This window comes from Hibiscus syriacus, unplaced genomic scaffold (assembly GCF_006381635.1).
Source record: "Hibiscus syriacus cultivar Baekdansim isolate YM2019G1 unplaced genomic scaffold, ASM638163v2 tig00000002_pilon, whole genome shotgun sequence".
Lineage (NCBI taxonomy): Eukaryota > Viridiplantae > Streptophyta > Magnoliopsida > Malvales > Malvaceae > Hibiscus > Hibiscus syriacus.
This window is the reverse complement of record NW_024061752.1, coordinates 144,439-159,688: the sequence shown is the minus strand read 5'-3', so window position 1 is coordinate 159,688 and position 15,250 is coordinate 144,439. Positions and strand designations below refer to the sequence as shown.

General features: G+C 35.2%; 2 protein-coding genes and 2 pseudogenes across 2 annotated transcripts; 2 read left to right on the top strand and 2 right to left on the bottom strand.

The window, feature by feature from the left end:
* The first annotated feature begins 967 nt into the window (after positions 1-967).
* Positions 968-2,487, top strand: LOC120113383 (heavy metal-associated isoprenylated plant protein 37-like). The gene is made up of 3 exons (XM_039137078.1): positions 968-1,179; positions 1,255-1,330; positions 1,512-2,487. Exons 1-3 carry the CDS (start codon positions 1,141-1,143, stop codon positions 2,336-2,338), a joined length of 942 nt encoding a protein of 313 aa, XP_038993009.1. The 5' UTR covers positions 968-1,140; the 3' UTR covers positions 2,339-2,487.
* A 1,433-nt stretch (positions 2,488-3,920) lies between these two features.
* LOC120209801 lies at positions 3,921-6,235 on the top strand (annotated as a pseudogene).
* Positions 6,236-7,190: 955 nt separating this feature from the next.
* Positions 7,191-8,704, bottom strand: LOC120194884 (annotated as a pseudogene).
* Positions 8,705-9,659: 955 nt separating this feature from the next.
* LOC120199953 (protein WVD2-like 7) lies at positions 9,660-14,677 on the bottom strand. The gene is made up of 9 exons (XM_039203557.1): positions 14,467-14,677; positions 12,355-13,149; positions 11,894-12,115; positions 11,707-11,756; positions 11,531-11,620; positions 11,352-11,448; positions 11,178-11,249; positions 10,875-10,985; positions 9,660-10,549 (listed from the first exon to the last, which is right to left on the bottom strand). The coding sequence occupies exons 1-9, from the start codon at positions 14,506-14,508 to the stop codon at positions 10,118-10,120; spliced, it is 1,911 nt and encodes a 636-aa protein (XP_039059488.1). The 5' UTR covers positions 14,509-14,677; the 3' UTR covers positions 9,660-10,117.
* Positions 14,678-15,250: the final 573 nt, after the last annotated feature.

Genomic DNA, 15,250 nt, shown 5'->3' with positions numbered 1-15,250 from the left:
CGTTAAAAAATTAACGGTTGTCCGATATGTACATTAACTTGCTGACTGAGATACGATAATCGTTTAAGATTATGAGATTAGATTTTATCATATCTTAGTCAGCATATTAACGTTCATCTCAGATTGTCGTCAATATTTTAACAGAAAATGATGAGTTTGGAACATAATGAATAGTCATGTGACCATTCTGTAACTTTTAATAGTCAATAGACTCAACAAAATAACTCCCTTTTAATAGTCTAAGAATTCAATAAAATAGTATCTTATAATCGGAAGACTATTTGTATACTTTACCTCGAAATTTTTTGTTAAATAAATCTGGAAAATATAATAACAAAACTCCAAACTTTAATCCATCTTTTATCTTTGATATTTTTAGAGGAATAAAACAATAAATAATGTTATGATTTTTTTCCTTACGTAACCAAAGACTATGTTGCATATTTAAATAAATATTATTTTATATATTAAATTATATGTTTGTAATTTAAAGTATGTATAAAATGACGTGTTGAGTGGAAAAAAATCTTCTAAAAGAGTTTATATAATTTTTCTTTTATTTTTAAATAAATAGGATCCAACAATACATGCACATATTAGTATTGTTTGTGGCATTTTTCTGAATATTTAAAGTAGTTTTGACAGTTTTGGACATTTCATTCAATCATCATCATGATTATTAGGGGAAATTCTTCTTCGTACACTCGTTTGTCTTCTTTATTTCTGCACGTGAAGACAATTTTACCCCTGTTGGGCAGTTGCTCCACTTTGTTGTGGCTATCACCTCCATCATTTTCTTTTTTCTAAAAGAAGTAAGCGATAAGCGAAGCTGAAGAAACCATCTCTTTCATGTCAGTTTTTTAGTAGAGCTCAAGTATACAAAGGACAAACCCACAAGCAAGAGCTCAAGTATACAAAGGACAAACCCACAAGCAAGAGCTCAAGTATACAAAGGACAAACCCACAAGCAAAACCAAAATCCCAGAGATCGAATCAAACAAAGAATCTCTAGCTGTAGATTACAACTACAGAAGACTGCATCCTTGTTTCAGTTCCTCCATTGGGTCTTTTTTACTTTTTCAAATCGTTGAGAACAAGTGTTGGTACTTGGGTTCAAAAGCAGAGGTGGAAGAAAAAAATATGACTAAAAATCAAGACTTTAAGCTACTCAAGATTCAGGTCTTTCTCTCTGCCCTTTTTCTTTATCATCAATCTCTTTGTAAAGTAATGGTTTTGTTTTCGTTTTTAATCCAGACCTGTGTTCTTAAAGTGAACATACACTGCGATGGGTGTAAGCAAAAAGTGAAGAAATTGCTTCAGAGAATTGAAGGTTCTCGCTCTTTCTTCCTTTTTTGTTTTGTTTTGTTTGGTTGCTAAGAAAATTCTCTGCTCGTAGTTCAAAGAATTAGAGATTACTAGGATATATGCTTCGGACACATTGCTAGGAAAACTTCACGTTGTCGAATCTGTTATTGTAATATTTCTGTTCGTTGTTTTCTTCTATTTCCCAGGTGTTTACCAAGTAAACATAGATGCAGAGCAGCAGAAAGTTATAGTCTCAGGAAGTGTAGATTCGGCAACATTGATCAAGAAACTGGTAAGAGCTGGTAAACATGCTGAGGTTTGGTCCCAGAAATCGAACCAAAAGCAAAACAACTGCATCAAAGACGACAAGACCAACAATAACAATGGCCAAAAACAGCTGCAGAACAAGTTTCCCACTTTCATTTCTGAGGAAGATGATGATTATGATGCAGAGAATGATCTCAAACCAAACAATGCAAAGAAAGGTGTTGGGAACATTAATGCAGCTTCCAGTGATTATGGTAAAATGAACAACAATGTTATAAGTGGGAATGGTGGGAAGAAAGGAAACCAGAATCAGAATACGGGAATGAAGGTGATGAACCCCGGTTTTCTTGATGAACAGAACTTGGCAGCTTTGAGGATGAACAATGCTCATCAGTTTGGTGGTTTAAACATAAATGCAACAAACGGCAACATGATGGGGCTTTCGGGTTTCCATGGAAATGGTGGAAGGTTTCAAATTCAATCCAACAATGGATTACAAGGGTCTTCTGCAACAAGTCAATATCCATCAACTCTGCTCATGAACACCAATGGTTTCAACAACTATCCATTATCATCAATGATGAACATGCATGCCATGCAGCAGCAGCAACAACAACAATCACAGATGATGCATCATAGATCACCTATTTTTCCACCTAGCACTTGTTATTACAACAATTATAACCCTCTTCCATACTCATTCCCTGAAGCCCCCCATTACAACTCAGGTGATGAAAACCCAGAGAGCAGCTGTTCAATAATGTAAGACAGAAATTTATTGTGTTTCGAGTGAATCGTTGATCTATGTATTTCTGTTTTTGTCGATGTATCGTGTTTCTGAAGATTATGTTGAAAATAGGAGTGGGGTTTTTTGAAATAGGTCCCTGCAACTTCTAAGAGGGACATAAATAAAGAAAGAGCTGGGTTGACAATTTTGTGTCACCTTTAGTCCTGAAAAAGTCTAGGCCACTTACGTTGCATGTGGCCGCGCCGGTGGCATTGGCAATTGGTCGATCGAGTGGTGGTGTACCTGTCACGTACGGGCTTAAGGCTAACAGATTAGGACCACCCACCATCTCACTATCATGTGCTGCCACTCGTCGGTCATCCCTTACCTGACCCTAAACTGCAATGCATTAACTAGGCTTTTTAGTATTGCAGCAAGCAATGATGTTGAAAAAAGCCTTGGTTGACTGATTTTGAACGCCTTTGAAATTTCTGCAGTTTTAATGAATATGTTGCATCCACTATGCACATACCAAAAAATTAATAACAAGTCATTTCGTCAATATAATTTAAACACGCGTCTAACATGATTTAGGGCGGTTTGTTTATTTTATAATGATTCAAAAGCTCTGTATGAATTAATTCTGAATGTGATATGCTATTTGATAATGGCTTTGAATCATTCAGAATGTACTTTTGTACTGAATCATTCAGCACTGTTTTGCTGAATCAATCAGCACTGAATCATTCAGAGGTGCGAAATAAACTCGCTGAACGGTTCAACATTCAATGCTGAATGGTTCCATTAAGAGGCAAACAAACAACCCCTTAGTATAATACAAATTTAAATTTTTATATTTTTTTGTTAATTTAGTTCTATTTTTAAATAGTTTAATAAAATTAATTCATCTAATTTTAAAAAATTTATTGATTTATTTTTTTTGACATTATCAAACCAAATAAGTTCATCGGTTCAAATAATTACATTATATAAAAAAATAACAATAAATTACTGATAAAAATCTTTCATCAATGAATACTACTCAATTATATGATTGAGTAATATTTACTTACACACGGATAAAACACATATTATTATTCCAAGCCCTCTTAGACGTATATTTTAATTTTAACAACTTAATGATTGGTTCCATAATAATATTTTAATTAAATAATTAAATTATATATATGTTAAAAAGATATAAATTTCGTAGGATATTATAAAATATGTTAAAAAGGCAGGTGACCTTGGAATGTTGCTCGTTTTAAGTTTAATTTATATTTTAAAAAAATTAATGATATATATAATGGTAATAAAAAAATATATATATAACAATTAAATAAAAGAAAAACTAAAAATGATATTACAGGCGAGGTTAAAAAGATATAGATTTCTTAGGATATTGATAGTAACAAACTTGACTGCCGTTCGGTACGCCAGAAGATTCCAATTCCAACTGATTTCTCTGTTGTCGTTAACTTTCGTTCCCTCTTTCCCCGCGAATCTTTCGGCGTTTGTTAGTGTTTAGCCTTCCAAATCAAATCCAATTATCGTTAATTAATCTCATCATTTTCTCCTCGAAATGCCGTTAATAAAATTTCTTCGATTCTTTTTCTTAAAAAAAATTATTGTCTAATCGTCTCTATCCGATCTGGCTTTCACGATGGCCGGGGGACTCGCCTCCTCCTCCGTACACGGAGGCCACGCTTCTCCTGCATTCTTGCTCCGCCTTGTCCTCGATATCGTCTCCGCTGGAACTGCTCACGCCAATGCCGTCTTTAAAAAAGATTGCACGAATCTAGTAAGGATGATAGCTGTCATCACGCATTTGCTCGAGGAAACCAAAGCTTTTCCTCTTCTGTTTCATGGTTGGTTGATCTGGAGGAGGCTCTCCAGGCTGCTCAACGTCTCTTGTCCGTCGCCTCCGCCCACCATTCCGATAATTACTCCGTAAAGTCCCATCTCCTATGCTTTTTTTTTAAGTCACATAAACTACGACTACACCCCCGTGAAATTAATATACATCTTTAAAAAAAACTATGATTAAAACTTATTATGAAAACTGCATTCTATATATATGCCCATCTTATCTCAATATGTTATGTTGTTGCTATATATATATATATATATTTGAATTTTCTTGTATCTTGATTTAAGGATGAAGCTGCCAAAAGAATTGCATCTCAATTTCAATGTGTTACATGCAAGTTGGAGACAACTTTAGGGAAAATCCCATATGATCAGTTTCATATCTCAGAGGAGGTTCAAGAACAGGTTTAACTCCTGAATTTATGTGTTTTCTTCACTCCCCCATATATCTGCCCTCTTTAACATCAGCTTCGATTCTTTTTCCAGGTAGAAAAGGTGAGAGCCCAACTGAGACGAGCTGCAGAAAGATATAGGTCTTTGGATTTGCCAAAATGTTTCAATGCTGAGTCCCAGATACTGGAAAAAGAATGTGCTGGTACCACCCATGAAACTTCTGCAAAGCTTGATGACATTTCAGACAACTGTGGTACTTTACGACATGTTGCGGATAAGGTGACTAAGATATTGGAAAGGGTGACAAGCTCTTCGAGCAATTCGGCCTCTTCGACGTCTTCTGATGTCTGCCTATCGAAGGAACTGGATTCCAAGAGGCAAGAGAATGTTGCTTCCAAGGGTTTCAAAGAAACCAAGAGGCTTGATGCACTAGTAATTCCTGATGATTTTCTATGCCCTATATCATTGGAACTAATGAGGGATCCGGTGGTCGTTGCTACCGGGCAGGTATAGTGTTCCACCGTAACTACTGCTTATAGTTTCTTTTTACGCAGTCAATCTTTGATTTCTAGCAATCTCTTTTCATCCAAGCTTCTTCATTTTTCAGACATATGAGAGATCGTACATACAGGGATGGATAGATTGCGGCAATGCAACATGTCCAAAAACTCGGCAGAAGTTGGAAGATACAACTCTAACCCCTAATTATGTTCTGAGAAGTCTGATAAATCAATGGTGTGCTGAACATAATATTGAGCGGTCGAGTAGAATAGTGAATGGTAGGCTCAAAATGAGTGATGGATCTTTCCATGATGTTAGCTGTGACATGGCAGCCATCAAGGCTCTGATCTGTAAGCTTTCGAGTCCAAACATAGTAGAACGTAAGGCTGCGGTTGCTGAAATCCGATCACTGTCTAAAAGCAGCATGGATAATAGGATACTAATTGCAGATGCAGGAGCAATACCTGTTTTGGTTAACCTTTTAAAAACAGCTGATGTTTCATTACAAGAACACGCAGTAACTTCTATTCTTAACCTTTCCATATTTGACAACAAGTCTCTGATAATGCTTGCCGGTGCCCTTCCTCCGATCGTCCACGTCCTCGAAGCCGGAAGTGTCGAAGCAAGAGAGAACGCAGCAGCAACCCTTTTTAGCTTGTCACTTGTAGATGATAACAAACTAATTATCGGTTCATCGGGGGCAATACCGGCTTTGGTAGATTTGTTACAACATGGGAGAACTAGGGGGAAGAAAGGTGCTGCAATCTCTCTGTTCAGTCTCTGTCTTTATCAGGTGAACAAAGGCAGGGCTGTCAAAGCTGGAATCATAGCAGTGCTTCTGAAGATGCTGTCGGATGCAAGAAACGGCATGGTTGATGAGGCTCTAACGATACTATCGGTTCTTGCCAGCAATCATGAGGCTAAGTCAGCCATTGTAAAGGCTGAGATCATACCAGTTTTGGTCGATTTTCTAAGAACAGGCTCGCCCAAAACCAAAGAGAATGCAGCTGCCACTTTACTTCCTCTGTGTATGAGAGATACCAAGAATCTTGCCTGCATAATTCGGCTAGGTGCTGATATACCATTGACACAGCTTACAAATTTGGCACGGAGGGGGCCAAGCGGAAGGCTACATCATTGTTGGAGTACCTTCGCAAATGACAGCAGCTTTGACTGTTTTGTTGTATATACATACATACATACCTATATTATATATATGTATATGTATATATATATATATATAACTGTTTGAGAATTGAGGAATGAGCATAACATGCACACATTCTGGTTGCTGTGTAAAAAAAAAAAATTCATTTGTTCTCTTAATTAATGGAGAGCTATCCATTTGATTGCTTGCTGGTGGTGCTGAGAAACACTAACCATTAATAGCTTGAATCACGTGGAATATAATTTTAATTTAAGTTTAAATATTAAAAAATAAAAAAGATAATTTAAAGTTTATAATTTGCTTAGGGTTATGTTTTCTGTTTGCATTATTAAACAAAATGGTGAGTTTTTGTAGTAATTAATATTTCAATGGATAAAGAAAAATATGAATGCAGGAAGTTGTCGAGTTCAAGCAAATCCACGTGCTTTCCAGCTTTGGATAAGCCCATCATCAGAATCATTAGACGGTCCATGTCATAGATTCACTGCAAAAATACATGGATAATATTTTTAATATATTTGTTATTTAAAGATAATAGAAGAACCAAACATTTCTATGAATTTTTAAACTTTTAATTAAATAACATTGAATGATTTAAAGTTATTAAACAAAACCTAGTTGACTAAATCATGTCGGAATAGTTTTAAAATAAAAAAAATTTGATTTTGATCAAGTGAAATATATAATAATATATTTATTTTTAGAAAATTTTAAACTTATCTAATGGTTTTGATAATGTGTCTTATTAAAGTAGTATCTACTCGAAAAATATTCAATCATTTGATAATAAACGTTTGAATACCTTTGCAGATGTTATATTCGAATTCAAAATCTCTATAAATAATAATCATCTTTTAATCACTTAAATCATTTAATTAGTATTTATAATTGAGAGTTAATTTATAAAAATAAAATAGAATTCATTGTCTCTTAACGAGAACACAGACGATGAAAAGATTAATCACAATTACCATAATAAATTATATAAATAAATTTTACAAATCAGACCTAACACAATTAATTGATGAACACCATAATAAAAAAACACATTGACATGGCATGAAACAAATAAGACACACATAGGTACCCCGCAGAGAAGAAATTCAGTTTGCTTTGTATTGAAATGACAAGAAAAGAAGACCAGAAGAATCGAGGCGGCTAGCAGCCACTTTCATTTAGTTTTCTTCCCAAAACTTCAGAGCACATCTGCCCCATCATGTGGTAGAACGACATGAGATCAGACAACTGCTCATCACGTTTCTTCCCAATTCTCCCCTTGCTCGATTTAATCCCATTTTCTCTATGTAATGGCTCCCGTTTCTCACTGTTGCTCCCATCTGCTTCAGCCTGTTCTCTTGTTGTAGGCTGAGAGCTGTGGTTCTCCTTTTGTTCTCCACTTCTTTGTTAAGCTTCAGTTGCTTCGGCAATGATGTTGAGCTATGGAGTTTCTTCTGGTAAGCAATTACAGCCCTCACAAATTCCTGCACAGATTGTCACTAGAATCAGAAACTATCTTCAATAAATTCCCAGGGATGAAGATGATGATGAGTTGCGGGCAAACCTGATAAATATATGAGCATCCTGCATAATCAAATTCTTCGGAATAAGGTCGTCTCATTCTCTCTGGATGGAATTGAAGTCCTATTATAAATTTACCCTCGTCTGGACTATAAGCATCCGAATCATAGAACCCTTCGATCAAGCCATCCGGTGCTAAAGCCATCGGCACAAATCGTTGAGCCAGTCTCTTTACACCTTGATGATGATAACTATTGACCGATATTTCCATTCCCCCTTCTAAAGAATCCTTGAACCAGCTTTGGAAAGGAGTGTTCTCCACCACTTTAACCGAATGTCTATGGCCATCGTAATTGTCATAATCCATGTGCACTACTCTTTGATTTTCCGGCAATTTTTCCGTCAATTCTGTTCCGATATCTCGATAAAGTGTACCTCCGGAAACCACGTTCAGAATCTGTGAACCCCTGCAGATTCCTAGATACGGACTGTTCCTTTCAAGACAAAGCCTCGCCAGTTTTAACTCGATTGAATCTTTCTCTTTATCAATGGCGGTATCACTTGCATGCAGTCTCTTGATTTCTTCAACTTCTTCGAGCGAAAGATTTGACGTATCATCTTCATATAAAGATGAATCGATATCTTCGCCTTCACAAAGAAGAACACCGTGGATTGGCTCGAAACTATCTAATAAATTATGAACCCCACGAACTCGTGCACGATCACCGGAACTGCATCGTACGTGACTATAAGATCAAGATGATATTCACCTGAGATTTTCCACACCCAAAATTCCATTACAAAAAAGAAGAAAAAAATTACCAGTTGGATATATATGAAAACCTACCAACAAAATCTACAAATTTGATCTTGCGAACGCTACGTCTGGAGACGATAAGAACACGGGGGAGGGTGACGGGAAGATCATCGTTGAGAGCCATATGAATATACAAAGACTGAATGTATGAGTGAACTCGGTGATGTATATATAGGGAAGGATGAAGGATTTCATTCGAAGATTTGGTTGAATCCAATGGGAAAATTGGAGAGATATATATAAGAGGTGAGCGGAGTCCTACCGCCGCGTGCTACCCAGAATAATATGCTTATAATATTATATTAATTATGAATACACCAGATATCTCCATAAGTATGATTATTTAATTCTGAAATCATTAAATTGGAGTTAAAATTAAACGATTATAATAAATTATATAAAATACCAGATGAATTAATATATATATATATATATAGAAATATTGTAAAATAATTGAAAATATGACAACAATATTTACCCAATATTTATTATTAACGTGTATTATTTTTCCTCCTTTACCGTTCATGGACAACAGTTGTAGAAGAATTATTTTAATAGAACGTGTATTAACGTGTATTACCTAATATTTGTTTATTTATTAAATGAATAATTATGAACAAGTTTTTTTATTTATTTAATTAAATAAATGAACACAGACAAAGAGCTCATTCATTCATTTAAGTTCGTGAACATTCAGTTTAAGATTTAGGGGTCCGCTGATTACAATCATGCCTTGATTCTGTCCAAGAAAAATCATCCTTAAAATTAAAACAATTGGTTGGTTAAGTGTGTTGTCCACTTCTTCAATGACCCTGTTTTGTCTTAATTATTGTGATTAGCGTTTTGCTAATCCACTTGATAGTGAAATGACAAAACAGTGGGTGGGAAAAAAGGATAGAAGGGGGACAACGGAGAAGGTTGCTTCTCATTCTCTCTATGCTCCTAACGTATTATTATACAAAGGCCACGCACTATTCAAATGCAGGTGGCATCATGTGATAAGCCTAATTAAAGTGGCATTATGCTATAATCCAAATAAACTTAAATATGGTGTGATAGTTAAAATCCAATATGTTGATTAATAGCTCCACGTGTTGCACAAATTACAAGCTGGATGATTCTCTCCCGAGGGATCCCTGTGAGAAGGGTCTTCTAGAACTACTCGAATTAGACTAAGGTATCAAACACAGATAAAAGTTGCAACAATGCACGTAGGTATCGGTTAACTAAACACTTACAGGACATATCTTGGGTGGTAAGGGACACAAACTTTCAAGCATAAAGGAGCCAAGTCTATTCAGCTGTTCGAGTAATTAAAATAACTACAATGAGGATTACACTATCAACAATCTAGCATTGGCTTGTCATTTCTCTCCTGCTTCATGAATATATGAATTTCAATCAAAACAAACACGGTTGATCTTCCAGGAACAGTTTAATTCAATATGCATTGAAGGCGGAAATAAATTATTCGAATTGAGGATACCTCTGTTAGCTTGGCTGAATTCGGTAGAACAATGGATGAGGATTGAGACGCCGTAGCAGATATTTTTCAGGAAGGCATAACTGCACAGCGACCGATCCCAGAACTACCTGCCATTCCAGCATTTTTCATGTTCTTTGTCACTAGCTCACTGTTATTTCTCCTGCCTCCCACTTTTGGTCTGCCACCAAACTTATGATCTTTAACGACCTTATTGCTTTCTGACATCCGATGCTTTTGCAAATTACTGTTTTCTTTCTTTTGTTCTTTCTTCGAAGGGATCTTATTTTGGGTCACAGGTTCAGCAGAGCTGTGACTATCAGTTGGTGGAGCCGGTGATACGGTGCCTGTAGGACAAATCAACTCACCTACAGATCCAGCGGCAGAGAGGGCTTGTTTATTTGTTTCCCTAGAGCGTGATGGTGATCTTGGAATTGCTCTTATCCCAGAATTTGGTGACTTCTGCCCTACTTTAGCTGATTTCATGGTAGATGTTGCAGCCTGAGACATAAAATTGAAGCAAGTCGGTGCCTAAATCTATCGACAAAACATAAAATTACCATAGCACAATGAATCACCGGAAAGATCAGGATTTCATTAAGTTAATACCTTATTATTAAGGATAACAGTAATAAACTGTATGTTCTTAAGCTTTGAAGTTCCACCTTTAATTGTGATGGAGTTAAAAAAATGGCTATCAGCATACAGAATAATAATCCAAGCTAGAGATGGACTCATAAGTGTATGCTTTTCTATGATGTAAACTAATCACATCTGAATACATATGAGTTGCATTATAAAATCAAGAATTGGCAGTCTAATTTACCTTGTTTCCAGTAGATCCTGAAGTAGTGGAAACATGATAGAAAGAAGGCATCGGTTTTGCTTTGAAATTAAGGCTTTTCCGCAATTGCTTAATCTCCGCCTTTGTCTTTTCCTGCAATAACAATGAACAAAGCATGCAATTTATTTATAGATTAAGAAACCCATTAATCCAGAAATATCATAGTGGCATGCAATAACAATGAATAAAGCATGCCAATAAGAAACTAGGAAGGAAGCACGAAGTAAAAAACCAATTTATCTTCTTAAAATAGTAAAAATTCTGAATATTGTATGCTTTCCGTACCTGTGCTCTTGCTTGAATCTGATTCATCTCTGACTCTTTGGCATGCATTTTCTCTTCTAATTTCGTAAAGAACTGAAACCATTGCATGACAAAAAGAACAGAGGATGAGATTATAAGTACATATCATAAACTAAAGAATGAAAAAAGATTGAGAATGACAACATGATTTCTTGCCTCTTTTCTCTTTTCTGCTCGTTCTCCACTTTTGAAGTGGAATCCTCCGGCAGTTGACTTTGCATCTTCCCCAGTTGAAATGGCTGCCTGCTTAATCCTACATAAAAGAATTGTCCACGTTAAAGTTTAAAATCCAAAGTTTGATGGCACAAAGCAATTGCCGTGATGATGCTACACACCTGTTCGGTGTCTGATGAATTACAGGTTCAATCTTCTTGTATGAAAAAGGTTGAGCTTCAATTACTTTCTTAGTCATTGGTCCTTTTCCACTTTCATCAAATGAAAGTCATTTAAAATTCCTTACAAACGAAACATATATATTCTTAAAATGCAAGCAATACTAACTATTAAGCACCTTTTATTCTCAACGTTTGATTTTGCATTGAATCTTGCTCTTGCAGAATCCTGGACAAGAAAGACCAAAGAAAATGAAATACAAATAGCAGCATGAAGTCATACTAAAAATGTTAAATACAAATAAAATAGAACAGATGTTGCATTTTCTTATCTTTTAAGCTTCAGGTCAAAGTCCAAATTTTCACCTCTTGTTTTGGAGATTTGTGCATTGAACGTCGAGTTGGGAAGGCCGTTTGTAATGGTAGTTTCTGTGGTTTTGTTCTCTTTGTAATCTCTTTTTCTTTTCTTTCTTGAACCCTTACTACTTCCATAGAAGGATCACAAAATGTTTTTTTCTGGGAATGATTAGGACTCACCGGAGACTTCAAACTTGGTTTGGTAGCTTTATTTTCAATAGCAGACTTCAACTAGAATCAAAAAAAGAAAATTAACGAGTACAGTAGGTAAATTATAAGGACGAGTTTGAGCATGCATATTAATATACAGAAAGAAGTGATAAAAGGAAATGCAGCCATCACAATTGAAAACAAATTGAAATCAAGGTTCTATCTACTGCATGACTGTTACCTTTCACAATTTTGATTTTGGTAATTTTAATAAGATAGTAATTTGTTTCGACCAAGAGAAATATACATATAAGCCATACCTTTGGAGAATGATTTTGCTGAATTTCAGAAATAGTAGTATCAACTTCTCGGGTGGTTCCAGTATTGAGGGATTGATCCAAGGACTCAAATGATTCATCAATGTTATCTGCATCATCATCATCATCAAGGTTTTCTTCTACTTCTTTCTCTTGATTATCATTGCTTATAAACGATTTAGCGCATCCACTATGACTTTCAGAAGTTTCCTCAGGTTCAAAATCAATAGGGACTGAAACATGAGTCTGATGAGCAGATAAAAGTCCAGGGCTTCCTATTTCAGATTCAGTCAATGCACCCTCACCAAGATATTCTGAATTGTCTGGACTCATGTCAAATTGTGCACAGAGGCTACTTTCATTTGAATGATCAAAATGGTTCCCTTCATTTTCATGATGAAATAAGCTCCCTTCATTTCCACAATAAAAAATTTCCCCATAACCTGTACTGCTTAAACCATTCTCATCAAGATGATTGTAATGGCTACCTTTACTTACACTATCAGCATCATTCTCCCCAGTTTGATATTCACCATAATCATCATTCTCCATAGCATCACTCTCGCAGTTTTGATATTCTCCTCCATTTTGGCCCTCAGATGATGAACTTTGAAGAAGTGCCTTCTTCCTGAAGTGAGCTTCAAAATAAGCTTTCTTCTCAATAACTGAACCTGGTTTTGAGCATTTCTCAACCTCTTCAAGATATCTATTGTGTGAGAAAGAGGATTTCCTTTCCCAAGCTAGGGGTTCATTTGCAAATCTACCAAATGATATAGAACCACAATGCACAGATTCTGCCTGTCCAGTTCAAAAAGGATGGAGTTAAATACATTAAATTGATGGAAATCACCAGCTGAAGTATAAAGTAAATTGTATTATCCGAGCCAATTCACTGATAGGAAACTCATGAAAGAGTATCAGGGCTTGAAATGCAAGTGGGACTTGGGAAGAACTTGGGATACTGTAAGCTACTACAGTTAATGGCAGTCTTCTATAGACTCTCAACATTCAGAAATAATATAGTAGAACTTTCTAATGGCACAAAACTGGTGCCATAGCCAATTTGACATATAAAACAGAATTAACAGATATAATAGAAAAAAGTTATTTGTTAGTGTTGAAACTAGTGGTAAAATATATACAATGCCTTAAAGATAACAAGCAGTTAATCATCTAAATAGGCAACTTCATCTTCTCTACATTCTGCCTTTAGCTCCTCCAGGTTACTTCCCAATAAACTCAATATTCTCTTTTTTTAATGAGCGTGGAGTTGAAAATTAATGTCTAGTACCCATAAGTTTAAATGGTAACTATGAAATAATGTTACCCCTATAAACGAGAAAACTAATATGTTGCGTGTATACCATACTCAACATAGAATCCAGGTAACATAGAAGATAATAATTCTAGTCATAAAACAACCTAAATTAATTACTGGAACTCTTCATTTTTTTTTATCTAAACTACCTATATTTAGAGAACAATCGTCAATACAGGTAAAAGCTAATTTAAAAAAGGAAGCATACTTGTGTTGGACTCATATCTTATCCAACACTCAACCTAGTGTTCAAGTACCATATAGAATAACAATTCTGATCATAAGACAGCCTACATTACTCGTATTCTTTACTTTTATTTTTTGAAATCATCCATATTGAACAGTTATAACTATACATATCAGAACATAGCAACTATGGTGCCAAGGCAGATCGATGTGCTACATGGAAAGAATTTATAGCGATTTACCAGTTCATACAATAACTTATAGTTGTAAATGTAAAAGAAAACTAGTAGTAGCCGGCCTTGACTCCATATCATAAATCAAAAACGCTAGAAACTTATTAAACCAAACAGATAATGAAATGATCTCAAAAACAGAGGAAGGCGTTCAGTAAATCTTGTGAACATTTTTATACATCAAATTAATGTTGAAAAAAAAAGGAAATGGTGATCATCACCAAACTACAACAAATCAACCAATGGACTAACAGAAACTCCAAATAACAAGTAAAACTGATTTAAGAAGCTTAAACTTCAATCATCAAACGAAAAAACAGATAAAACATTTATTATGTAGAAAATAGATTGAGAGAGAGATGATACAAAAGAAAATACCAGTAAACTAAAGCTGAAAGGCTCTTCAAACTCTCCGGCCATTTGCAACGAAAATCAAGCTCGAAACAGAAAATACTTCAAAAATCAATATTCAGCGCCGACATGCTTAACTCTTATCAAACGAATCAAATCAATCAAATTCACAAACACACACATTTCTTCTTTAAAAAAAACGTCGACAGTAATTAACGAATCTTAACAGAAACGTGCTTTGTGAGTATCACTACAGTTAAAAAAATGCCGAAACCAAAGCTCCAAGATGTCTTTCGCTTTTGCTTTTCAGAAAATAAAAATAATAAAATAGCTTGTTTTGTACAGTGGAAGCGTAAAATAGATTGGGAACGTAACGAGTATTTAGAAAGTTTAGATCGAAATCAAAAACTTTGTTTTTTTTTCATTTAAAATAATAGTTTAATCATGTGGGGGGTTTGCTCGTCTTTCTTGTCTTGATCGCATTTGATCACCGCAGTTTAATATCGACGGTTCTGATTTGAGATCCGAGAGAGATGATTGTGATCAGGACAAGTGTCGGATTTAGACGAACAGGGTTTCTAAAATGGACTGATGTGTAGGGGAATGAACCACGTGTCGACTTCCCTAGTCTGTTTGAGCGTTGAATTTTGTAATTTTTGTTTACTAGTTATTCAATTGTGATTGGATTTAATTTTCAAAATCATTTATCAAAGTTAAAAATATAAAATAATCATCTAATTTTAATTCATCTAATATTTATTATTATTATTGATATTGGACGCTCACATCCTGAGACCTCAACAATTAACGT